Source organism: Culicoides brevitarsis, chromosome 3 (assembly GCF_036172545.1).
Source record: "Culicoides brevitarsis isolate CSIRO-B50_1 chromosome 3, AGI_CSIRO_Cbre_v1, whole genome shotgun sequence".
NCBI lineage: Eukaryota > Metazoa > Arthropoda > Insecta > Diptera > Ceratopogonidae > Culicoides > Culicoides brevitarsis.
The window spans coordinates 9317576-9342723 of NC_087087.1; the positions used below are offsets into that span (position 1 = coordinate 9317576).

At 30.2% G+C, this 25148-nt stretch overlaps 4 protein-coding genes and 1 long non-coding RNA gene across 5 annotated transcripts; 3 read left to right on the plus strand and 2 right to left on the minus strand.

Annotated features, from left to right (window-relative positions):
* Positions 1-16072: 16072 nt before the first annotated feature.
* LOC134834531 (coiled-coil domain-containing protein 124) lies at positions 16073-17100 on the minus strand. The gene is made up of 2 exons (XM_063849248.1): positions 16880-17100; positions 16073-16818 (listed from the first exon to the last, which is right to left on the minus strand). Exons 1-2 carry the CDS (start codon positions 17033-17035, stop codon positions 16333-16335), a joined length of 642 nt encoding a protein of 213 aa, XP_063705318.1. The 5' UTR covers positions 17036-17100; the 3' UTR covers positions 16073-16332.
* A 96-nt stretch (positions 17101-17196) lies between these two features.
* Positions 17197-18484, plus strand: LOC134834261 (pre-mRNA-splicing factor 18). Its single transcript, XM_063848852.1, has 3 exons — positions 17197-17330; positions 17400-17523; positions 17583-18484. The coding sequence occupies exons 1-3, from the start codon at positions 17268-17270 to the stop codon at positions 18464-18466; spliced, it is 1071 nt and encodes a 356-aa protein (XP_063704922.1). The 5' UTR covers positions 17197-17267; the 3' UTR covers positions 18467-18484.
* A 2284-nt stretch (positions 18485-20768) lies between these two features.
* LOC134834087 (uncharacterized) lies at positions 20769-21055 on the plus strand. Its single transcript, XR_010162144.1, has 2 exons — positions 20769-20813; positions 20872-21055. It is a non-coding gene; the product is annotated as an uncharacterized LOC134834087 (long non-coding RNA).
* LOC134834086 (alanyl-tRNA editing protein Aarsd1) lies at positions 20969-23113 on the minus strand. Its single transcript, XM_063848628.1, has 4 exons — positions 22960-23113; positions 22163-22902; positions 22079-22101; positions 20969-21437 (listed from the first exon to the last, which is right to left on the minus strand). Exons 1-4 carry the CDS (start codon positions 22996-22998, stop codon positions 21016-21018), a joined length of 1224 nt encoding a protein of 407 aa, XP_063704698.1. The 5' UTR covers positions 22999-23113; the 3' UTR covers positions 20969-21015.
* Positions 23114-23177: 64 nt separating this feature from the next.
* LOC134834992 (uncharacterized) lies at positions 23178-24022 on the plus strand. Its single transcript, XM_063849833.1, has 3 exons — positions 23178-23463; positions 23517-23615; positions 23673-24022. The coding sequence occupies exons 1-3, from the start codon at positions 23318-23320 to the stop codon at positions 24001-24003; spliced, it is 576 nt and encodes a 191-aa protein (XP_063705903.1). The 5' UTR covers positions 23178-23317; the 3' UTR covers positions 24004-24022.
* The last annotated feature ends 1126 nt before the right edge of the window (positions 24023-25148 follow it).

Genomic DNA, 25148 nt, shown 5'->3' on the forward strand with positions numbered 1-25148 from the left:
ATTTTATTTATAAAAGAATTAAAAATTAAATTGAATAAAAAATATTCAAAAATTAAAATTAATTAATTCAATGAAAATTATTCGTTCTAATATTAAATTTCTTTTAATTTTTTTTTATAAAAATATACATTTTTAGCATTTTTAAGCAATTTTACTCGTAAAAATGACGGATAAACTTTTTTTGATAAATTTTTAATTTTTTTGTTTATTTTTAGTTGTTAATAAAATTTTTTTTTTTATTTTTTTAAAATATACATTTTTAATTTTTAAAATTAAAAATATATAATTTAATTTTTTTTGATTAAATTTTATTTAAATAATTAATTTTAAAAAATATTTTTAAAATTAAAAAAAAATAATTTTAAATATTTATTTTCAATTAAATTTTTTATTTTAATTTAATTTTTATTAAAAAAAATATTTAATTAAATAAAATTATTTTTTTTTTAAATTTTTATGTCAAATTAATTTTTTTACTTTAAAAAATTTTTATAAAAAATTTAAAAATTCTTTCAAAAACTCGCACCTTTCTTTCATCAGCTGCAACGAAGAAAACAGCAAAAGCGACAGACCCTGACTCGACCATGATTGTTAATTTTACAACAACAACAGATTATTACAATTATGTTACATTATCCGGATTTCGTCAGTTCTTGTTTGTTCTTTTTACTAAAGTAGCGAATAAATTTCAAACAGAAACGAAACGTTTAACGACCAAAGTGAAATTAAAGTTTAATCTTTCTCTTTTTCTCGCGTTTTTTGAGAAAGTTTTTTTTTTGTGAAGTCATCGATCAAGAATTCTTTTTTTTTTACAAGAAAAAGGTTCGTCGCTTGTTTTTCTCACTTTACATTGACAAACAACCTTGACCTAACTACAAATTCTGTCTGTCGAAACTTTCTTTTTTTGCCTCTTCTTCGTTTCGTTCTTCTTTTTTTCTTGTTTGTAAAATTCTTGTTCTACCTGTTTCGTCGGTCGTTGACTTTTTGTCCCATATTCGTACTTGTTAAAAAATACAAATAAATAAAAAATCGAGAAATTTCGTTCGTTCTGTGAAAAAAATTTCATTACCATTTTTTAATAAAAAATTTAATTTTATTTATTTATTATTTTTATCGAACAATTGTAATTTTTTACACCCTAAAATAGACAATGAGTCCATGAATTATTTTTTTTTGATTAACAATAGATTCGAAAAAGAGAGAAATTAATTTTTTTTCGGGTTATTCGCAGCACGACAAAATCACGGACATGCTAATTACTATTGTTTTTTAAAATATTCAAGAAAAATGCAAAATAAAAGTGAGATGAAAGTTGTCCTCCCACATCAACTTTTTTTTCTGCAGTAAAAAATCGTCACACACATGTAGAATAATTATATTTTTATTTTTATGGAGTGTTGTCGTCGAAAACGATTAAAAGATGAGTCATTAAAGAAATTTCACATTTATTGCCAGGAATTTGTGTAATGACATGCAAATTTGTTGTGACGTGAATGAATGCAAGAGCAAGTGCAAGTGCAGCATTCCATTGCAGATGAATTTTTTGTGTGTGTAAAAAAAATGAATGGGCAGTGAAGTAGTTGAATTTAATTTAAAATGTGGAAATTTTTTTAATTTATTTTTTTTATTAAAAATTTAAATTAATTATATAATTAAATAATAATTTAATATTAATAAATATTTATTGATAATTTATTTTTAATTTTTTAAATCTTATAAAAATTTAATTAAATTATAAATTTTTTAAAATAAAATTTTAAAATTAAAAGAAATTTTTTTAAAAAATTTTTCAAAATGAAAAAAAAAAATTAAATTAGCTTGAATTAAAATTAATATTTAATTATTTTTAAATTAAAAAAATTAATTTTAATAAGTTCTTGTATAAAATTTAAATTTTTCTAATTTTTTTTCTTAATGTTTAATTAAATAAAAAAAATAAAATAATTCATTTAATATTCTTATATAAAAAATTATAAAAAAATAATTACATGTCATTTTTATTTAAAGTTTTTTGTTGAATATTTTTCTCAAAAATTAATAATTCATAAAAAAATTATTTAAAAAATTAAATAGAAAAAAATTAATTAGAAAATATTAATTATTTTTTTTTAAAAATAAAATTAAAAAAAATTAAATTTTTTGAAAATACTCAAAATTTGAATTCGTCCTCTAAAAATTTAATTTTTAAACAATTTTAAAAATTTTTAATCAAATTTTAAAATATTTTAAGAAAAAAATTAGAAATTAAAATAAATAATTAAAACTTTAAAAAAACAATTTTTAAAAATTTTTAAGGAAAAATATGAGACATTTTGACTTTTTTTATAATCTTTCCATTTGAAGAAATTTAATTTAATTTTAATTCATTTATTATTTAATTTATATAATTAATTTAAATTATTTTATTTTTATTTTATTTTATTAAATATTTTATGTAAAAAAATTTTATATTTATTATTTTTTTTAATAAAATCATAAAAAATATTTTTTTAAATTTTTAAAAATTTCGCATCTTTACAAAAAATTTAAAATTCCATCTTTGAAACCAAAAAAATGTCACTGCATCACATTTTCGTTCATAAAATTCACTTTTTACGGCAATTTCCTTATTTTTTTTTCTCCCATACAACATGTTTGTTCAACATTTCTTCCATTTCACTTAAGCATGTTGACTTTTCTCGTCGAACTTGATCCAAAACCGAAAATGAATGAGAAAAAAACGTGACAGTTCAATGAATCAAATTCTTTGTTGCTGTTCGTGAAGACAAAGCAGAAGAAAGAATTCCGAGAAATAGAAACTAAAAGCTGTGACAAGCCCTTGACTCTCGGTTCGTCGTAAAATTAATTACAATTTATGATGTGACCCAAATTCAGACGTTCTTGCACGTAATAAATGCCGCACTAACGAACGACTGAACACAAAAGATAATAAAATCATTGATCCACGCACACGTGAGTTCATCGCGTATCTCGAACAAATTCATAAAACATAACTCGGGCTTGTTAACAGCGATATTTTGTTTGTACAAATGTGATCCACTTTAAAAGTTATTGTTATTCTCGCAGTCTCTTGTTCGCTGTGAACGAAAGAAAAAAAATGTAAACAACGAAAAAAAAAAGAAAAATTGAGTAAATATGAGTAATCAGTAACAAAAAAAGAGAGAAAGAACTAACCGTTTTGTAATGTAACCATTGTTGTTGCTGCTTTGTTGGTTTAGTTATTTATTAGCCTAATTTTACCTTTTTTTTCATGCTCGGTAGAAATTTTTTTTTCGCTCGTTGCAAGTCAAGTCAGTTAAGTTGCAAAAAAAGGCAAAATCACGTAGTTTTTGTAGTTTTGGACACCTTCTGGTAGCAAATTAATCGTTTAATTTGAATAACTAACCAAAAACTGTGACATCAGCCCCTTTCTCTTCTAAGCTTAGACGGCAAGTTTCTTACTTTTTCATTTTGTTTTGACATGACACAAAAAACGTTTGGCGCGCTGCAAAACAAGTAAGTAGGTTCAATTAATTTATTTATGGAAAAGGTGACATAAATTAAAATAAAGAAATTGTTTGATGGAAAATGATACTTACTTGTTGGTTAGTGAGTAAAAAGAGGAAGTAACGTTTAAGTAGTGAAGAAAGTTTAGATTGAATGACCTTGGAGGTCATTAAAATTGTATCTAAAGGTCATCTAAAGTTTGTAAGAAGAAGATTTTTGTATTTTTAGAAGTTTTTTGCACAAATTCGTATTAATTTTTATTATTTTCTATAAAAATATTTGGAATTAAAAAAAATAATTTTATTTTTTTAATTTATAAAAAAACTAATTTAAAAAAAATTATTAAATTTAATTAAAATTTTAATTACTAAAATCACTAAATTCCTTGAAAAAAAATATTTGTTTATTTTAATTTTTTTATTGAATTAATTTAAAAACTAATTTGTTTTTTATCCGTTTTTATAAAAAAAAATTAAGTTAAAAAATAAAAAAAAAAATAATTAATAAAAAAAAATAAATTTTTAATATAAAATTAGATAAAAAAATTATTTTTTTATTTTTAAATTTAAAAAAAGTAATAAAAAGCGATAAATTTATCAATTTGTTAAATTGACTTTTACCTCTGAACAAAGGCATTGAAAAATAATTTTAATATTTTTTCATAATATTTTTTAACAATAATTTTTGTTTAATTAACAATGTTACTTTAATATAAAATTATATTTTAAAAATCATTAAAAACAATTAATTTAATAAAAATTATTTTAATTATTAAAATCTATAATCATTAATAATTATTTAAAAATCATTCAATTTGATTAAATTCAAAATTTTTTTAATTTATTTTACTTTTATTTAATTAATTTAGTTCATTTTTTTTAATTTAAAATTTTTTTTTTTTTATTTTTAAAATTTATTAAAAATATTTTTTAATTTTAAAAATTAATTTTGAAATTTATTAAAAATTGAAAATTATTTAATTTTAAAAGAAATTAAATAATATAATCTTTCATTTTTAATTAGTGAAAAATGTTTAAATTTTTTTTTTATTTTTTTAGCAAAATTTTGAAATTAATAGCAAAAATAATCGAAACATTTGAAATTTTTAATCCTCAATTTTTATGTTTTTTAAAACTTTTATACATATTTAAATTTAGGTATTTCATTTTTTTTGTAACTCGAAAAAAAATTATTTCCAATTTTTTTTTTAATATAAAAAAATTATTTGGAAAAAATTTGACGAAAATCTCACAAAATCGTTCAATTAATTAAAATTCATAAAAAATAATTTTTCTTCTGTAATTTTTAATAAAAATTTGCAATGAAAGTTTCGCAAATTAACTCATGAGAAATAACCTTGAAACCCATCAAAAACTCATTTCCATTTTTAAATTAAAAGTTTTTTTTTATTATTATTGTTTACTTGCTTTTTTGTCACTTACCATCATTTTACAGTCTGATTATTCATTATTATCATCATCATGAATCACAGAAAAAAGCGAGAGGAAAACGGAAATTATGGAGATTAAGTCATTTCTTTTGTGGGAGGTGAACAACTTTTTTTACTTTCTGTTTCTTTTTGCTCAACCTGGAGCAATCACAACTTCCTTCTAATTTTTAATGACTCATAAATAGTTGAATTCCGTTGAAATTTTTCATTGAAAAAATATTTTTTCTTTTTTTTTTCATTAAAATCGTTGAAATACTTTCCACACACTCATAACTTTAGCCGGCGTCGATTGATGATTATTTCATCGTCTCATGAGCAAAAACACGCGAAATTGAAGAAAAAACTGTTTTCTTTGCAAAATCTGCAAAATAATTAAAGACCGAAGTTAATGGACTGCTTAATCGAAAAAACGAAGCAAGTTCTATTTTTCTCTTCTCGACGCCCAGCAAATAATTATTTATTAGCGATTATTAACTCAGAGACGAATGTCGGACACATATATAACGCGCTTGCTGGCTAATTGGGTCAAGTAACAGCAAAATTCCTCCTTATACGATAATAAAGTTGCTCAGTAACGAACGATAAGTGATTTACGGCAAAGTAGTACAAATTCTCTGTTTGACTCGTAAAAAATCATTTCCTCAACGCTAAACAATACAAAATTTCACTTTTTGAGACAATTCTAAGCTCCCACGCTTTTTTGTCGTGATTCAGAGCATCGCATGACGACGAAATGACACGCAAAAAAATTATTGAGCAGATTGACAATAAAAATCAGAAGAAAAATATAATCTGTCTTAATCTGACGAATGTGGCATAAAACATGAAATAGACAAAGAAATTCCAGAAATTTTTCATTTATGATGGCGCGGCGGCACAAGTGAACAATCGAAAGGAAAGAAAGTGCTCGGTTATGATTAATGAGTTGAATGACTGATTATCTTTTTTTTTTGCTGGATTTAGAAGAACAATTGTGGTTTTCTTGAAGAAATTGATTTTTTTTGAATACGTGAATAAAAAATTTTTAAAATGTGCATTGGGATTAAAATTTTAAATTGTTAACTGGGACAAGAATTCAAAATTTGTACAGGGATTAGAAATTAAAACATTATTTTAAGAGATTTTAAAATGTAAACTGGGTTTAAAAACCGAAATTTGCATTGAAAGAAATTCGAAATGTGCATTGGGATAAAAAAAATATTAATGTGAACTGGGGCAAAAATTTTAAAATTTGTATTGGGATAATTAAAATAATAATTTTAAGTTTTTTCAAATGTAAACTAGGATGAAAATTCCAAATTTGCGTTAAACAAAATTTTAAATGTGCTTTGGGATGAAATTTTTAAAATGTGACTTGGGTTAATTTTAAAAATTCATTTGTTGAATAAGTAAAAATTAACATTAAGAACCTTTTTTTTAATGAAAAATATTGAGATGAAAATTCAAAATACACAGTAGGGTAAAAAATTTTAAATACTTGTTGGGTAAAATAACTTTTTTGAAAATTTGGAATGTTAACAGGGTCGAAAAAATGAAAATTTGCATTGAGAGAAATCCAAAATTATTCATTGGGTTAAAAATTTTTAAATTTTCATTCGAAAAAATCAGAGTTTGGAGGTTCAAACTCTAATTTTTATTGCAAGTCATTTTTTGATCAAGCCTAAAATTAAAAAATAATTTAAAATATTCAATGGGTAAATTTGAAATTCGTAATTAGATAAAATAAAAATTAAAATATGCATTGGGACAATTATTCATAATATACATTGGGATTTAAAAAAAAATTATCATAGAAACCTTAATTGTACATTTGGATGAAAATTTTAATTTAAATTAGAAATTTGTGCACTGAGATGAGTTTTCAAAATGTGCATTGGGCGAAAATGAAAAATTTGCTTTGGAATGAAAAATTCTTGAAAATTAAGGGGTTAAACTTCAAAAATTCATATTAGGTCAATCATTTGGAAGAAAATTACTTGTCTACTCGAAATAAATTATTAAAAATGTGCATCGGGTCAATATTCTAAAATGTACATTAAGTGAAATCCAAAATTATTATGCGAAAAAAATTAAAATATGCATTGGGCCCATTATTAAAAATTATACATAGGGATGAAAAAAATAGTTATAGGAATCTTAAATTATACAATGGGATAAAAATTAAAATTTAAATTCAGAGAAATGTGCACTGACATGAATTTTTAAAATATGCTTTAGGTAAATAATGAAAAAATGTAAACTGGGATAAAAATTCTTGAGAAATTATGGGGACAAAATTCCAAAAATTTTCATCAAGGCAATAATTCAAAAAGTTTGTTAGAATAAAGTTATTAAAAATGTGCATCGGGTCAAAATTCTAAAATGTGCATTAGGTCAAAAATTTCACATTTGCACTTTTTACGTGATTTTAAATAAAAATATTACCGTTAGCTGAAAAATTTCAATAATTTTACCTTTTTTCTCATTCCAGATTAAACGCCACAATGTTCCGCTTGGCTTTCATCCTTTTTGCCGCACACGCCGTCATCGCTGTGCCTCCTCGTGACTTTTACGAAGACCAAATTGCCGAAGAATCGATCGATCACGAGGAATATTTCACAAGTTACGCCAGTTTACCCAAACACATCTTCAACGATGGCAAACCTTTTGTCGTTGGCAAGGATCCCGTTACGGGTCAAATTGACTTTAGCTCGAAAAAAACTGTCAGCAGCAGTACTCCAAACGACATTTTGGACAAAGACACGGAACGCCCGAGCGACATCAACAAAATCGCTCCCAACATTCACGATTTCCTGAATTTGCCGGTGAAATATTCGAGCAGCAAAAGTGTTTATCCTTTAATTTCCAGCAGTTACTCGAATTTAAAGTATCAGGGACACAACAACAAGTACAATCACAAAAACAGCTCTTCGTCCCCGACAACGACAACTACTTCGCCCAAATATTACACGAACACGATGATCGTAAAGAGCACGAGTGTCGCTGAAATGTCAACAAAACGTCCTTTTGTTGCGACTTCGAGTATTGCTCCCTTCACAATCCGCAATTCGCGACCCGTTTCGACGACAACTCCGAAGATTTACACGAAAACATCAACTTTGAAGCCGACTACGAACAAATATGACACGAAAAAGTACCAAGATAGTGGATTATTGCGCAAAAAACCGACAACTTTCGCTCCAATTGTTGTCGAATCGCATCCCAAGAAGAATAATTCGGTTCAGTTGGAGACAAAATTGAACGTTGTTCCCATCACAAAGGCTTCAACGACGACAAAGGCACCGGAAACGCCTTCAACAACTCAAAGTACGGCAGTTCGCTTCCCATCTGACACGAAAATTGCGAGTCCCGCGACTACAGTTCGTCCCACAGAAGCGATCAAGACTCCAAAACCGACGAAAAAGATACCTACACTGTCGGATCTCTTCAGTCCATGGTCTGAAGTTGACGATGATGAATATTACGACGAAAAATTAGAAGAAACCAAGGCAGGAAGTAACAAAATTAACTTTGTCGAGAAGAAACCTGAACTGAATTTCGTCGATGCTCCTGTCCAAATGTTGCCAAATGACTTTAAAACCGAGAAAATTGCTTCAACTACGATTTCAACGACGACTCCAAGCACTTCAAGTACCACAAAATCCACGACTTCGAAGCCAACGACGACAATTTCTGACGTTCCAACGACTTATAGCCCTAAAACGACGATCGGAGTGAGATTTGGGGAGAAAATTGCAAGTACTTACCTTCCGTCGTCTGTGGCTCCAACCTTCAAACCGCATCAAACGAGTGTTCAGGAGAAGCAAAATTTCGTTCCAACGCAAACGATTCAGGAACAAAACTACGTCACCTTTGGAAATGTAAATTCCGCGCCGAGTCGCAACACGTTCGTCATCCAACCGGGTCAAGATTCGGCTTCTATTGTGCTCGGAAGTCAACAATCTTTCGGCACGGAAGGACATTTTGTTGGTTCTGCCGAAAAACAACCGATTTTTGAGCAAAATCCAAAATTCCCGGGCACTGTGATCAACGAAGGCATTCCGCAAGACATCATTCCTCAAGGATTTTCGATCAAAGTTGCTCCACAGCCCGGAATTCGTTTCCCGCCAAATTCTCCAGCTCCTTCCTCGAATCCCGTTTCATTCGAAAACGAAGCTCCGATCATTCGAGGAACGATTTCCAATGAAATTAATCCGCAATCTTTGCCTTTGGCGTCGCAACCGCAGCAAAATCAACCAAATCTTCCCGCAGGAGTTCAATTTGAAACGCGTCCCGTGGAAAATAAGAAAATGCCGCCGACGCAGATGAATATTGAAATTATTAAAGCGATCGATGAGCAACTCGCGTCGGAAAGTAATGATGGATCGCAAGTTGTTTTTAAAGATGAAACGCCCCAAATGCCGAATTTGTTCCCGCCGTCGCAGGATTTGACGCCCCCTGGCGATGGGCAATACGAGGTACCGCAATTCTTTGAAAGACCTGCGGGAAATGCGCAAAGTCCGCAACATATCTATGGAGATGTTCATCGACAGGATCAGAGGAGACCGCAGCAGCAGCAGCAGCATCAACAACATCATCAACAGCAAATGCCGCAACATCCGACGACGAAATATCCTCCAGGGTATAAGCCTTATGGTGCGGAGTTGTTAGGAAATGGTAAGAATTAAAAAAAAAATTATTTAGGACGAAAAAAAAATTAAAAAAATTCATTTAAAAAAAAAATTAAAAAATTTTAGATTTTTTGATATTTTTAACCAAATTTTAATAAAACTTGCTTTTAAATATTATTTTTCTTTAATTTATAATTAATTTTTTAAAGTTTTTTTGAATAAATTTTAATTTTTATTTAACTTTAATATTTTAATTTTGTTTAATAATTTTCATGGCATTTTAATGAGAAAAAAATATTTTTAAATTTTCAACGGCTATTTTTTGAATTGACATTTACGAAATTTGTTTAAAACAGTGTCAAAGCCATTTTTGTCAAATCTTGCTCCAAAAGAATAAAAATTTGTCAGAGGACTCTAATTTATCATTTTTAATCATTTTGCAACTCAAAACTGCCAAAAAATTGAAACTGAAAAAAAAATTTTTCTTTGACACAGTTTTGATTTGAAAACTAAATCAAGAGCAAAACTGTGTCAAAAACTATGTCAAAAACTGTGTCAAAGCAATTTTTGTCAAATCTTGCTCCAAATGGATAAAAATTTGTCAGAGGGCTCTAATTTATCATTTTCAAACATTTTATCAACTCAAAACTGCCAAAAAATTGAAACTGAAAAAAAATTTTTTCTTTGACACAGTTTTGATTTGAAAACTAAATCAAGAGCAAAACTGTGTCAAAAACTATGTCAAAAACTGTGTCAAAGCAATTTTTGTCAAATCTTGCTCCAAATGGATAAAAATTTGTCAGAGGACTCTAATTTATCATTTTTAATCATTTCAAAACTGCCAAAAAATTGAAACTGAAAAAAAATTTTTTCTTTGAACTCAAAACTGCCAAAAAATTGAAACTGAAACTGTCAAAAAAAAATTTTTCTTTGACACAGTTTTGATTTGAAAACTAAATCAAGAGCAAAACTGTGTCAAAAACTATGTCAAAAACTGTGTCAAAGCAATTTTTGTCAAATCTTGCTCCAAATGGATAAAAATTTGTCAGAGGACTCTAATTTATCATTTTTAATCATTTTTTTTAACTCAAAACTGCCAAAAAATTGAAACTGAAAAAAAATTTTTTCTTTGACACAGTTTTGATTTGAAAACTAAATCAAGAGCAAAACTGTGTCAAAAACTATGTCAAAAACTGTGTCAAAGCAATTTTTGTCAAACTGCTGATCAATTTGTCAGAGGGCAATTTTTTTAAAAACTCAAAACTGCCAAAAAATTGAAACTGAAAAAATTTTTTTTCTTTGACACAGTTTTGATTTGAAAACTAAATCAAGAGCAAAACTGTGTCAAAAACTATGTCAAAGCCATTTTTGTCAAATCTTGCTCCAAATGGATAAAAATTTGTCAGAGGGCTCTAATTTATCATTTTTAATCATTTTGCAACTCAAAACTGCCAAAAAATTGAAACTGAAAAAAAATTTTTTCTTTGACACAGTTTTGATTTGAAAACTAAATCAAGAGCAAAACTGTGTCAAAAACTATGTCAAAGCCATTTTTGTCAAATCTTGCTCCAAATGGATAAAAATTTGTCAGAGGGCTCTAATTTATCATTTTTAATCATTTTGCAACTCAAAACTGCCAAAAAATTGAAACTGAAAAAAAATGTTTTCTTTGACATAGTTTTGTTTTGAAAACTAAATCAAGAGCAAAACTGTGTCAAAAACTGTGTCAAAGCAATTTTTGTCAAATCTTGCTCCAAATGGATAAAAATTTGTCAGAGGACTCTAATTTATCATTTTTAATCATTTTGCAACTCAAAACTGCCAAAAAATTGAAACTGAAAAAAAATTTTTTCTTTGACACAGTTTTGATTTGAAAACTAAATCAAGAGCAAAACTGTGTCAAAAACTATGTCAAAAACTGTGTCAAAGCAATTTTTGTCAAATCTTGCTCCAAATGATAAAAATTTGTCAGAACTCTAAATCTATTTTGCAACTCAAAACTGCCAAAAAATTGAAACTGAAAAAAAATTTTTTCTTTGACACAGTTTTGATTTCAAGAGAAAAACTGTGTCAAAGCTATTTTGTCAAATCTTGCTCCAAATGGATAAAAATTTGTCAGAGGACTCTAATTTATCATTTTTAATCATTTTGCAACTCAAAACTGCCAAAAAATTGAAACTGAAAAAAAATTTTTTCTTTGACACAGTTTTGATTTGAAAACTAAATCAAGAGCAAAACTCAATCAAAAACTATGTCAAAAAAAAGTCAAAGCAATTTTTGTCAAAATGGATAAAAATTTGTCAGACTCTAAAAATCATTTTTTCTGAAAAAAAATTTTTTTTTGCAACTCAAAAATTAGAAAAAAAATTTTTTCTTTGACACAGTTTTGATTTGAAAACTAAATCAAGAGCAAAACTAAACAAATTTGAAAACTTTTTTAGATTAGATTATTTTTTTAGAAAAATTTTTCAAAATGGTTTTTCTCAAAATAACTCAAAGTTGAATAATTTTATTACTTTTCCATACTAAATATTACTAATAACGAAAATCTATATAAAATTTCTATATCCCCCATCCCCCATGGAAACAGAAAACGGTTTTGGAACAACCTTATAAATAATTTAAAATTTTATTTTAAAAAATCAAAAATTTAAATTATACGAGTTATCTTAATAATTTTTATAAAACTTGGAAAATAAAAAAAAAAATTAACGGCCAGTTTTTGAACTAAAATTTTTTGAATTATTAAATTAAATTAAATACATAATTGAGTTCAAAAAATTGAAATTAATTAATTTAATTTAAAGTCATATAATCAAAAATTTAAAAAAAAAAATTTTTTTCTTATATGAAAATATTTTAATTATTTTTTTTTTTTGTCAAAAAGAATAACAAATTCATTTTGCAATTCATTTTTGCAATTTATTTTATTTTATGAAAAAATTATTCACAAAATTTTAACTTTTCAAAAAATATAAATAAATTTAAATTTATTTATTTTTTTTTAATTTTAAACAAAAACAAATTATAAAAATTACGTAAAATTTTTGAAAATAACAAAAAAGAAAAAAAAAAGTGACTTCAAATAAAAATTTTTACTTAACAATTTTTTTCTTTCAAATTTTTTCAGGCAAACCTCCAATGCGTCCTCAAATGTCGCAACACCAAATGGGTCCTCAATACCGCATCGATCGCATTCCGAACCCAAACAACCAACAACGCCCCATTCCTGATCGCATGTTGATGCAAGAAAGACCCGAAGCAGGACAACCCTTACCCAACATCCTCCCTCAATTCCGCCCGAATGCAAAAACATCTCATGGTCACATGGGCCCCAAAAAGGAAGCTGGCATCATCAAAGTCAACGCTCCGCACGGATATGGCGCTCCGCAATATTTCACCGGAAAACCTGGAAACATTCGCGCTCGTCCTTCGCCAACTTTCATCTTGCGTCGCAACCCGAATCCGCATCAAGGACATCCTCCGCAAGGCACGCGTTTCGTACAAAGAATTTCATATCCCGAAGATTTGAACCCCAATCGACGTCATTACAACGCTGGACCCCCCATGAACATGCAATATGGACCCATGCCAGGCCCTCCACGCTTTTTAGATCCAAATCATCCCGCGTTTCGACGACATTTGAATGCCGGTCCCGCAATCCATCATCAAAATCCGCATCCGCAACAACTCCCGATCCGCGGCGAACAGGATTTAATCAACCGAAATGACCAAAATTTCCATCGTTTCATGGAAGAACGTCAGAATTTGCATCAACGCGATGCTGCGGTGACAGAAAAAATCCCTCGTGATGACGTTAGTATCAGAAAACAAGGCAGATTGGAGCCTGTGGTGACTTTACAAATGTTACATGCGAAAAAATTGGCGATGCAGGAGAAGGAAAAGAACGTTGAGTTGCCCGTTTTGAAGGAAACTGTCCCCGAAGTGCCCGTTTCGATTGAAACAGCGAACGACAAGAAGAATGTTTACGTCGTTTATCCCTTGAAAGAAGAAAATGAGGGAGAAAAACTCTCATCGAAGGTCTCTTCAGTGACATCTACGGGTCCCGAGTACCAAAATACGCCATTTTCGATCGCCAACACGCACGTCGAGCAAGAACCCATCTTAACGCTGAAGGAAAAGTCGAAACCCATCAAAACAACGCAATTTCCGTACCACATCGAGAAGCCTATTAACCACAAACCAGCTGAAGAACCTCAAATTATTCGAGCTCCCGGTTCAATTGAGTCCCTTAACACCGGCGAACAATCTTCTGAACTTCCAATGAGCAAAATTTCGACAACTCTCACTCGAGTGACGCCCGTTTCCGATGCCACAGGATCTCCAATTGCCTTTGCTTTCACGCCAACGCCCCGCCCAATCAACCACAAAGGCCCGCACATTTACGACTCAACGTCGCACGAAATGTACTCGATGCCGAACATCATAACGCACGAATCGCAAACCGAACAAACGTATTTCCACGATTACGATTACGATCATCACGTAAAAGAACCCTTCCAAGCCCCCTTTTACGCCAGTGCGAATCTTCCGAACAAAGCCACGCCCTCAAATGTCTTCGAAGGATGGGCTATCGTGACACAAGGAACGCCCCCAAAATTCCAACCGCACTTTGACAACAACAAAATCGATCGTGCTGACACAAATGTCGCCGAAACTGAGACAGAAACGATGAAAAATGCCCCGCAAGCTCTCGAAATGACCACAAAAACCTTCGATCCGGATCACTTTCAACCCGAATTTTTGACGGGATTTCAGCCAATTTACACCGCCGACACAAATGTCAAACAAAGTGCGATAATTGAAGCAGCTCCGCGTGAAGAACCTTTCCCGGAAATTCTTGCGACGAAGGAAGTCACGAAGAAAATTGAAGAAAATCAACCGTCGACGACGGAAAAATTGATGGAAATGCAAAGTTCGACAACGACGACGACGACATCGAAACCTCCTGTGAAGGAAATTGACAGTTTAGAAGCGTTTTTCAATGCGTTAGTTAATTATAGCGGCGATGATGAGGACAGTAGAAGAAGTCTGAAACAAGGTTAAGTCACGTGACGGAAAAATATTAACGCATTTGAAACAGCTAAGCATTTATTTTGAAGAGACAAATATTTGTGTAGCTACTTAGAGTCGGTATAAAGTTCTCTCTTCTTTGCGACATTTGAAGCTTTTTTGTTTTGTAAATAGCTATTTATTATTATTTTTTGAGTTTTTTCAACATTTATTATTAGAAATTAATTAATTAATTTAATAAAGGAAAAATATTTATTTAAGAAAGGCGAAAAAATTTAAAGTTTAAAAAAATTTCAGAAAAAAATTTAAAAATATTTCAAAATTTAAAAGTTTTTAGAAAAAAAAAAATAAAATTTTTAGAAAAATAATTAAAAAAGTTTAAAAAAAAATTTTTTTTCAGAAAAAAAATTAAAAATTTTTAGACAAAAATTTAAAAAGTTTCAGGCAAAATACTTTTTTAAATTTAATTTGAAATTTTTTGTAAAATTAATAATTTTTAGAAATTTTTTATTTCATTAAATTTTTTGACAGTTGACAGATGTCAAAATTTTGTAAAAATTTAAAATTAAAAAAAAAGTTTTTTTTCTCAAATATGTCATTTTAAAGAAAAATTTAAAAACATCTTATCAAAAATTTAGAAATTTTCAGAAAAAAAATTTAAAACATTACAGAAAAAAATTAGAAATTTATTTTTTTATTACATTAATTTTTTTTTGACAGTTGTCAAAATTATCCTAAAAAAAATAAAGTTTGATAAATTTTTTCTTAATTTTTTTGTAATTTTGAAGAAATAAAAAAAAATCTTTTAAATCAGAATATTGTAAAATCAGCAAAATTTGTTAAACTGTCAAAGTGACAAATGTCAAAATTTTTTTGAACTTTTATTTTTTTTAACAAATTAAAGAGAATATTTTGTGAATTTTGAGTAAAGATTTTAAAAATTTACATTATTTGATTTTGAAAGCTGACAATTCAGTAAAATGTCAAAATGACAGCTGTCAAAATTTCATAAAAAATTAAAATTTTAAGATTTTTTTATTTTATGATATTTTGAAGATAAATTCTAAAACAATTTTTCATAAAGTTAAAAATAATTTTAAAAAACTTGAGGAAAACTAAAAATTCGACAAAATTTGTATAAATGTCAACATGACAGCTGTCAAAATTTTCTTCAAAACGTAAATTTTATGCATTTTGAGGTTATTTTCTTTCATTTTTAATTAAAATTATCCTAATTTAAGCTAAATTTTGCGTAAATTCGAAAACTTTGTAAAACATTTTTGACACCTGTCATCTGTCAAACGTCAAAAATAATTAAAAATTTTTTTTTTCGCCTTTAAAATATAATGTAAAAATTAAGTTTTGACTGAAGTCGAAATATTTAGCAAGCTAGCAACCAATTAGTATTTAGTACGAGTCAAGTTGAGCAAATTAGGAAACTCGACACTTGATGAAAAAAAAAAGTTTAAGAACCAGTGTATTTTTAGTCATATAATTTATTTATATTTAATTTCTACACATCATCTCCACAATATCTTAATAAATATTAAAAGAGAAAAAAAAATTAATTTAAGAAAATTTCGATTTTATCGATTTTTTTTATACAAAAATGTCAAAATTAGTTAAGAAAAAAATTATTTTTTGAGACGAAATATTTAAAAATAAAATAAGAGAAAAAATAAAATTTTTCGTTCATTCTTCATTTTTTCCGTTCCTGAGGCAACTTCCAGACTAGAGAGATAAAATTCCTTATTATTTTAATTGGTTCATCGGGTTTTCGGGGGATTTTTGCCAATTTTTGAAGATGATTTGTTTGAGTTGCGATAATTTCAAGCTCGGATTGTCCGCCTTCATGCGTGTCAATTGGGCGTCTTCGTATGCCTTGTAAGCTGCCTTCATGCGTTTTTCGGGGTGTTTGTCGTCGCCAGTATCGCCAGATGAGAGAACGGCAAGTGCTTCGTCGATATTTGTCGCGATATGCGTTTCGAACATGGCGCGATTGAGTTCCGAGAGATTTTCTTCGATGGGCAGCGGTTTCACGAATTTCGGTTTTTGTTCCTTGTTCAAGTTTTCGACGGCTTTGTTGCGTTTTTCGAGTTCCGCTTCGACTTGGGCGCGCGTAATTTTCGATTGTGGCAGTTTGGCAGTCGTTTGTATCGAAGACATTTCCTTTTCCAACAATTCCTTGGCTTCTTGTTTCTTTCGTTGTTGTTCCAGGCGTTTCTTTTCCTCTTCTTCCTATGGAAAAAAAATAATTTTAATGAAAATTTATCGAAATTTCGAGAAAAAAATCTCATACCCTTTGTTTCTTCTTTTTTGCTAATTTTGCGTCGTCGTCAGCCCAATAAGCATCCTCTTTTGCCTTCTCTTTCTTGTCATTTTCAGCCTTTTTCGTCGCTGCCTTGCGCTCTTTTGCCTCCACGGCTTTCGTGTTGATTCCCATCTTCTTCGGCATCGTGATGGATTTTACGAGAATTTTAGAATTTTACGAGAAATTCAGTCTTTGTTGTTGTTTTTTCACACAGCTGAGATTGACAATTTTGACAGTAGTGCCCCAGAATGCAAAAAATAGAAACATGTTATCAATTGCAAAATGTAAGCAGTAAGCAGTTTTATGTCAGCAGAAAACAATAATAAACAAAAAGTTTTTGTTTTTTTAATTAATTTTTGATATTTAAACCACAAAAATGGACATTTTAAAGGCAGAAATCGCAAAAAAGAGAAAATTACTTGAGGAACAAAAATTAGTGGTAAGCAATTTTATTCGAAAACCTACTTTTTGAACCATTTTAATGAATTTCCTTTTGATTTTTTCACAGGACGAGAAGAAAAAATACTTTAAACGTGGAGAACTAATTGAACAGGAACGCAAAAGTTACTTAGAAAAGTACGGAGCTAAACCAGAAGAACCTTCCGAGGGCGAAAGTTCACAAAAATCAACAAGTACGATCTTTTTTCAAAACAATTTTCCTTCAATTTCTAACAAACTTTCTCTCTTTTAGATGTAGAAAGTCCCGAAAAATCCTTCGACACCGTTTCAAAGTTAGCTGACCTGCCCCGAAGTGAAGTCATTCGTAAATTACGTGAACGCTGCGAACCTATTTGGCTTTTTGGCGAAACCGAGCACGACGCATGCAAACGTTTACGCCAACTCGAGATCTCCGCCCCTGAAGTCAATCGCGGTTTTCGCAACGATTTCCAAGAAGCCATGGAAGAAGTTGATCAAGCCTACCTCAAAGAACTTCTTCAATCTGATGGTCAATTGGAAATTCAAAACAAGAAAAAGGAAGAAGAATATTCCATCGACGAGTCTGTAACAATGGAGACGATCCAAGAAATGGCGGGAAAATTAGGGCGCGGAAACAGAGATCACGATTTGCACTGCATCCATACGTTACTTGAATACCTCTTGAAATTATGGCAAGATGAATTCGACAAAGCATCGTCTCAGGCATCACGAACGACAAAGGGAAAAATTGCACGAGCCACATTCACCCAAACTCGAGTATACCTGAAGCCCCTTTTGAGAAAGTTGAAGAACAAAACCTTGCCGGAGGATATTTTGGACAGTTTGACAGACATTGTGAAGCATTTATTGCAACGAGATTACCTGAAAGCCTCAGATGCTTATTTGACGATGGCTATTGGAAACGCCCCCTGGCCTATTGGAGTCACTATGGTTGGTATTCACGCACGTACGGGACGAGAAAAGATTTTTTCCAAAAACGTAGCTCATGTGATGAACGACGAGACTCAACGGAAATACATTCAGGGCCTGAAACGACTTATGACAAAATGTCAAGAATTCTTTCCAACAGATCCGAGCAAATGTGTGGAGTATGTTAGTAAAAAAGATCTTGAACGAGACGCTATGATGTCGAATTAAAAACTAAACTTTTATAAGAAAAACCAAATTTTGTTTTAAATGAAACCGAAAGTGAGACTTCCTCAAATTTCTAAACAAGAAGGGGAAATTACTGCATATGAATTATTATTACTGCACTTGAAACGAACTGAAGCATGACAGAACTTAACATTTCTTATCTATTTTTCGTCACATTATGAAGACACGCATGGTAAGCATCCGACTCATCATCATAATTTGACAAAATTGCATAGAAAAAGTTTTAGTCTTCTCTCAGATTTTGTTGTGTTTAAACCTTTTCTTTAACAAAAATGTTGATTTTCATATTTTTGCCCTACTTTGTGCGAGCTGAATGGGTTGAATTGCCTCAGATTGCTCCTCCGCGCCCAAATTCAAGTTCAACGAAAATTATTAAAGATTTCAAAGCTAAACCTCTTGTGATCAAAGACGAGAACAGTTATGAAGAATACTTTCCAATATCTAGTTCGCGATCCTATGAGGACAGCAGAAGTTTAGATGATTACAAAATTCGCCCCTGGAATACACGAAGATCTTCTCCCTTTTCTGGCGGAGATAATTTCGATTCGAGTAACTATTACCGTTGGCGTAATACGAGTTTCGCTCGTGTAACGGGATCTCCGAGCATTGCTGAAAGTATTGATTATACGATCGTTAGTCCCGAATCGACGCCATTGCAAGACGATGAGGGTTTGGGATTTCCTAAAAATATTATAATTTCCTCAAAGACTCCGATGATGTCAGCAGGACCTGAAGTTCTCGTGAAAAAGGGAATAAAACGAAGGAAACACAATCAAATAGACTCGAAATTGGATGAGGAATCGATGATGGTAACGGATGACGTGAAAGAAACTTTAATAGAAGAGCTTGAAGAGGAAGAAGAAATAAAAACTGTTACTTCAACGACGACGGAAAAAATCGAAGTAGAAAACGACGTTGAAGAAAGTGACGAGGTACCAAAACCTGACTTTGAAACAACGCAAGAAGAAATTGACGAGTACTACGATGAAGGTAAGTTTTTATAAGAAGCCTTTGTTCGCGTCAACAGAATCATCAAAAAATTTTCTTAGAATATGAGGATCTTACCAATGATTTGGACTCAGCTTCAGAATCCACGAAATCAGCTCAAGTTGTAACGCCTTCATGGAAAAACTTCAGTTTTGCGGGATTTCTAAAGTATTTGAAACAAATTCAGGATAAGTTTTTGCTGAAAACTTCAAGAACTGTCGAGGAAAAGGTTATGTTGCTTGAAAGCTTACGTGATAAAATTGCTTCCTTAATTCGTAAGTTAATATTAAGATTTTGAGGTTAAAATTTTTTCATTTACAATTTTTCCTTTGATAGTCACTCGAATTGAAAACTTGTTCACATCACGCGCCAAAAGATCCATTTGGGATGAAAAAGAAGAAGAATATGGCGTCGAAAAGCACAAAGATGGAATCGATTTTCCATCAGCTGAAGGAGCTCTTCTTTCAATTGCATTTTTAACCTTCGCTGTTTTCCTCATAAAACTCGTTCTTGTAAGAATTTCTTGAAGATTTTTCTCTGAAAATGAAATTTCAATGATTTTTTCACTTTTTAGCAAGTGATCGCTGCGATCAAATACAAATATGCATACTTGGGAAGTGGTCCGGGAGCTTTGCAAGTAGCTGGCGTCATTAAACAAAACAAAAACGCTCGAAAAATGACAAAGAAGGAAGTTGCTGAAATTGAGAAAAAGTTGCATTAATATTTATTTATTTATTCATGAAAAATTAGAAAAGTGGTAAAAAATGGCGGGAAAATTAGAAGTTGATTTAATATTAAGAAATTTCTCTAAATTAAATTATTTTTTTAATTTAAAAATTAAATATTTGGTAAAAAACTTAAAAATTGTTAATTTTTTCCTTAGAATTTAGAGTTTTTTAAATTTTTATATTTAAAAAAAGATCCGATTGCCATTAATGAATGACGCCGTAATGACATAAATGAGACGAATGAAATTGATAACCCAATTTGAGGCGTTTGAAAATGTGAACCTGTCAACTGTCAACTCTCGCTTCTGTCTTTTTCCCGTCTACGACTACCACGAGACGCACGTTTTGTGAACTTTATCGCAAAGAAAACTCAAAAAAACCATGGATAAACCCGCAGTTTTGGCCCGTGTCATTAAAATTCTTGGTCGTACTGGATCCCAAGGTCAATGTACACAAGTTAAAGTTGAGTTCTTGGACGAAACCAATCGTCAAATTATCCGCAACGTTAAGGGACCCGTTCGCGAAGGCGATATTTTGACATTGTTGGAATCCGAACGTGAAGCCAGAAGATTGAGATAAGTTGTTGGCGTGTTTTTGCGACGCATGGATTGCAGGTGAGACTTAAAAATTCCCAAAAATCTTTGAAAAATCTATAAAAATCGAATTTTTTAGCTCCAAATACCATCCGATGATGCCAGCTGGATCCGTCATGCAACAACAACAACAATGTAAACTCTCCCTTAATTAAGTGAATACAAGAAAAAAAGTCTTTTGGACTAAAAAACGTGTCTATTTATTCTCCGCAGTTCCTCAATTTTATTGTGATTTTGCCGAAAAATAGTTTATTATGAGCTTATCACAGTCTTTCGTGCCTTTAAGGTTATTTACTTTCCCTTGGAAACGGTTTCCTTTGCCATTTCCCTTTGCATCGAGTTTTTTGCAGATCTCGTCGTACAAGTCTTTGAGCACTTCGGGCGGGCCTTGAAGCAAAAATGATCCCTTGTTCGAATCGTCGCCTAAAGTAATGAAAAGTACGGTTTCTTTGCAACTTTCCGCTACTTGTCGCAGGAAATTATTTTGAAATTCTTGGTCGATTCCATCGTGGCGATGCACAAAATAGTATCGCTTCTCGGGATTTTGCTTCATGAGCATCGCTTCGTACAAGGCAAGTTCCTTTGCGAGAGATTTTAGCAATTTTGTTGAGGATTTTTGACTTGCTTGAAGTTTGGTAGCCAATTCTGTGAAGAAAAAAAAATTAAATTTTGATGATTTTTCATAAATTAAGGAGGTTTTAAAATTATTTAAAAAATTTTTTTCTTTGCAATTCGAAATTTTAATTGCGCAATATTTTTAATTTTTTAAAAAAATCATCAAATTTTTTTTTTATTTTTTTATAATTTTTAAGATTTTTTTTTCTATTTTTTTTATTACAAATTTTTTAATGCAATTAGAATTTTTTTCTTTAAAAATTATTCAAAAATTTTTAATTATTTTTTTTTGTTTTAAATTTTTAATTACTTTAGAGCACTTTTTAAGGTAATTTTTGATAAAAAAAAAAATATTAAAAATTTAACTCAGAAGATTTAAAAAAAAATTTTTTTTTTCGAAATTTTTGAAAATATTTGTAAAAAAATTTTTTTTTAAAAAATTATATTGCATTTTAAAGGATTTTCAACCTTTCAAAATTAGAAAAATCTTAAAAAATTAAAAAAATGAGAAAAGTATTTATGAAAAAAAAAACTATTTAGAGTATAAAAGTATAAAGAAAATATTTTAAAAAATGTTAAAAAAAATATTAAAAAAAATAAAAAAAAAATTGAAATGAAGCAAAGAAAAAAAAATTGAAATAAATTTTAATCGGTTTAAAATAATTTTTTACCTAAATGACGATCCGGAGCGCCGCTAAAAAAAAGAAAAAAATATTTTTAATCAAAAAATTATTAAAAAAAATTAAAAATCTTACTTTAAAATTGTATTAAGTTGACACTCCCGCTCAAAAGCTTCTCCCAACTTGGCCAAAACTCGATTTCCAACCAAAAAATGCAACATCAACTTCCCTTTAGTCTTCTCCAAATTCAACAACTTAACCGCCTGAAGTTGTCCCAAGTGCTTAACATGCGTTCCGCAGCACCTATTACTCTCGACACCTTCAATCGTGACAACGCGAATCGGTCCAACGACATCATCGGGCAAATCGCGCGGCGCCCTCAACTCATCAGATTGCAAAATTGGATCATCCGGTTGATAGACATCGACTCGAACGGGCGTCGCAGCAGCAATCAGCTCATTACAAATCCGTTCAACGTGCGAAATTTGCTCCTGCGTGACGTCTTTGGCATCCAAATCGACGTAAGAAGTGCGTTCGCCAAGCCACCAAGATTTTGTGGGAATTTTAAATTCGCGATCAAACAACGCCGTGATGAGATGTTGACCCGAATGTTGTTGCATATGGTCTTGACGACGTGCCCAATTGACTTCCTGATGCACTTCGTCGCCTTCTTTCAACGTGAAATCTGAGGAATTTTCCAACGGGATGAAATGAAGAGCATCGCCGGCTTTCCGAATGACGTTCGTGACGGGAAAATTGTTGATTTTTCCATGATCGCATGGTTGACCGCCGCCCTCGGGGAAGATAATGGTGTCTTCGCACACGACAAAAACTCCTTTTTCATCGGGTTGAACGGATTTTACGCGAGTTGTGAACTAAAAAAGAAAAAATTTGATGAAAAAAATCAGGAAATAAAAAAATTGAGTAAGTACCTCTCGTAAAAAACTGTCTTCTTGGCATTTGAATACCATTTTCTCCTATTGAAAAAAAATTTCCTGTGTTTAATCTTCAATTAACTCTTCAAAAAAATCAAATTTTTTTCGAAAAATTAAAGAAAAATCACAAAAACCTGAAATCACGAAGGAAATTCAGTAAAAAATTAAATTTTATCACTTTCATTCGTCTCATTTCAGTTGAATTAGCAAAAAACCTTTACAAAATTAACACGCAAGGCCTTGTTTACCTCTAAAAAACTCCGAAATTTCACTATTTTTTCTAAATTTTCATTCAAAAAATCAACTGTGATGACTTCCGAAGACCCTTCCCTCATCTCATCCGCAGCTCGGGACCATGGAAACTGACTGTCAATCAACTTTAAAAGCATTTGCGGCACAAACAATCAAATTCGTCGACCAACTAAAGGCATTTTTGGACTCTGAAAAGACAAAAATACAAAAAATGTGGCAATTGTCAAGCAAATTAAAGTTACTCACGAGGTAAAGTTTGTCCTTGATCCTTGAATTTCTTTAAAAAAATATTTTTTTTGTAGTTCTGTTCCTCAAAAATATCCAAAAGAAGTTACCGAAGCCGTGCTGGGTGAAATTACTGCCGAACTAAATTTTTTATTGAATGAACATTCGTCGAAATTGTAAGAAAAATCATTTTTTCTTATCAAAAAATTAATATTTTAAAAAATTTTTTTTAGAGTTGATTGTGAATCTGAGCTCCTGATCCTCCAACGGGACCATCGAACGTTCAAACAAACCAGCATTTGTCTAAATTCACCAAAAGATTCGGAGATTTTTTGTGGAAACGAGTACCAAAAGCCACTTTCGTACTTCATAAACATCGGAGACGACCTAATTTCTGAAGCAAAATTGATTCTTTTGAACTTAAGGACCGCTTTTGATGTTCTTCAGATGAACGACGTTCCAAGTTTCGAAAATTATCGGAAGTCTTTCGTCGTAGCTGATGATTTTCTGCATTTATTGAACGAATTTTACGCATTTTGTACGATTTTCATGAAATATAGTTGAATTTTTGGGCCCTAAAGTAGTCAATGAATTTTACAAAAAAAATAAAAGACGTGAAAAACGCGCGTTTTTGGCTTTGATGTTAAATAAAATCATTCACAGGACGAAATTTTCATTCATTCATGTCCTTATCAGTTACGAGAGAGAGAAAATTCTCTCATTTTCTCTCAATTTTTCTTTGGAAATTTATCACAACACGTAAAATCATCTGTGTGGATGGAGAGACAAAAAATCGAGTAAAATCGATGAAATTTTCTCAGTTTCGTCGTTTTTTCACGACATTCTCCTTGTGGCTTTCAACAGGACAATATATAAATTTTACGTAAAAAATCATAGAAATTAGTGAAAAAAGTGTAAAAATTCATTAATTTTCATCATAATTTTGCTTTTTGAATTAAACATTAGTGCAGTTAGCTAAAAAGCTTAATTTTTGGCAAAAATCTCGCAACAAAAACTGAAAAAAATAATTTTTTTATTTTCGCGAGTAAAAAAAAAAATTCAAAAATTTAAAAAATTGCCTGAATCCAATTTTAATGGAAATTTTCCTTGCAAAAAAATAATTGAGTGAGTAACAAGTGACACAAAAAATCATAAAAAAATGTAGAAAAAAGGAATTTACGACATTATATAATGTTACCAACAAACGCATACTCACTCTAAAAAAAATTGAAAAAAAAAGATGAAAAAAGCAACAAATTTTTATTTGCTATAGAGACTGCCTGCTGATATCGCGCCTCCTCCTACACAATCTAACACGCAAAAAAAGAAGAAATGATAAAAATTGGATTACACGAAAAAATAGTAAATTATTCTGAACAAAAAGTCAACTGGCTTCATTGTTCCGATTAACAGGTAGGTGTTTGAGAAAGAGAATGGGAAGCTTAATTATGCCCATTTTTCGTCAAATTTCACACATGATTTGGCTGATGGACAATTGAAGATTAAAAAAGCGTCAATTTTGGGTTAGCGATTATTATTAATGACAAAATAAAAAAAAATAATAATTTTTGTGATCATTAATTTTCCTCGTCAAAAGTGCTCCCAGTAGAATTATTTATTGATCGGAAGACACTCGTAAAAAGTTAATAAAACTAATTTATGACATCCAAATAATGATGACCGCCTACCGAAGAATTACTTTTACGCGC

Coding starts and splice junctions, on each gene's coding strand:
- LOC134834531 (XM_063849248.1), bottom strand. CDS start 17,035: ATGCCGAAGAAGATGGGAATCAACACGAAAGCCGTGGAGGCAAAAGAG. Junction 16,819..16,879: donor CAAAAAAGAAGAAACAAAGG/GTATGAGATTTT, acceptor TTTTTTCCATAG/GAAGAAGAGGAAAAGAAACG.
- LOC134834261 (XM_063848852.1), top strand. CDS start 17,268: ATGGACATTTTAAAGGCAGAAATCGCAAAAAAGAGAAAATTACTTGAG. Junction 17,331..17,399: donor TTGAGGAACAAAAATTAGTG/GTAAGCAATTTT, acceptor ATTTTTTCACAG/GACGAGAAGAAAAAATACTT. Junction 17,524..17,582: donor AAGTTCACAAAAATCAACAA/GTACGATCTTTT, acceptor TCTCTCTTTTAG/ATGTAGAAAGTCCCGAAAAA.
- LOC134834992 (XM_063849833.1), top strand. CDS start 23,318: ATGGAAACTGACTGTCAATCAACTTTAAAAGCATTTGCGGCACAAACA. Junction 23,464..23,516: donor AAATTAAAGTTACTCACGAG/GTAAAGTTTGTC, acceptor TTTTTTTTGTAG/TTCTGTTCCTCAAAAATATC. Junction 23,616..23,672: donor AATGAACATTCGTCGAAATT/GTAAGAAAAATC, acceptor AATTTTTTTTAG/AGTTGATTGTGAATCTGAGC.
- LOC134834086 (XM_063848628.1), bottom strand. CDS start 22,998: ATGGTATTCAAATGCCAAGAAGACAGTTTTTTACGAGAG. Junction 22,903..22,959: donor AAGACAGTTTTTTACGAGAG/GTACTTACTCAA, acceptor TTTCTTTTTTAG/TTCACAACTCGCGTAAAATC. Junction 22,102..22,162: donor CAACTTAATACAATTTTAAA/GTAAGATTTTTA, acceptor TCTTTTTTTTAG/CGGCGCTCCGGATCGTCATT.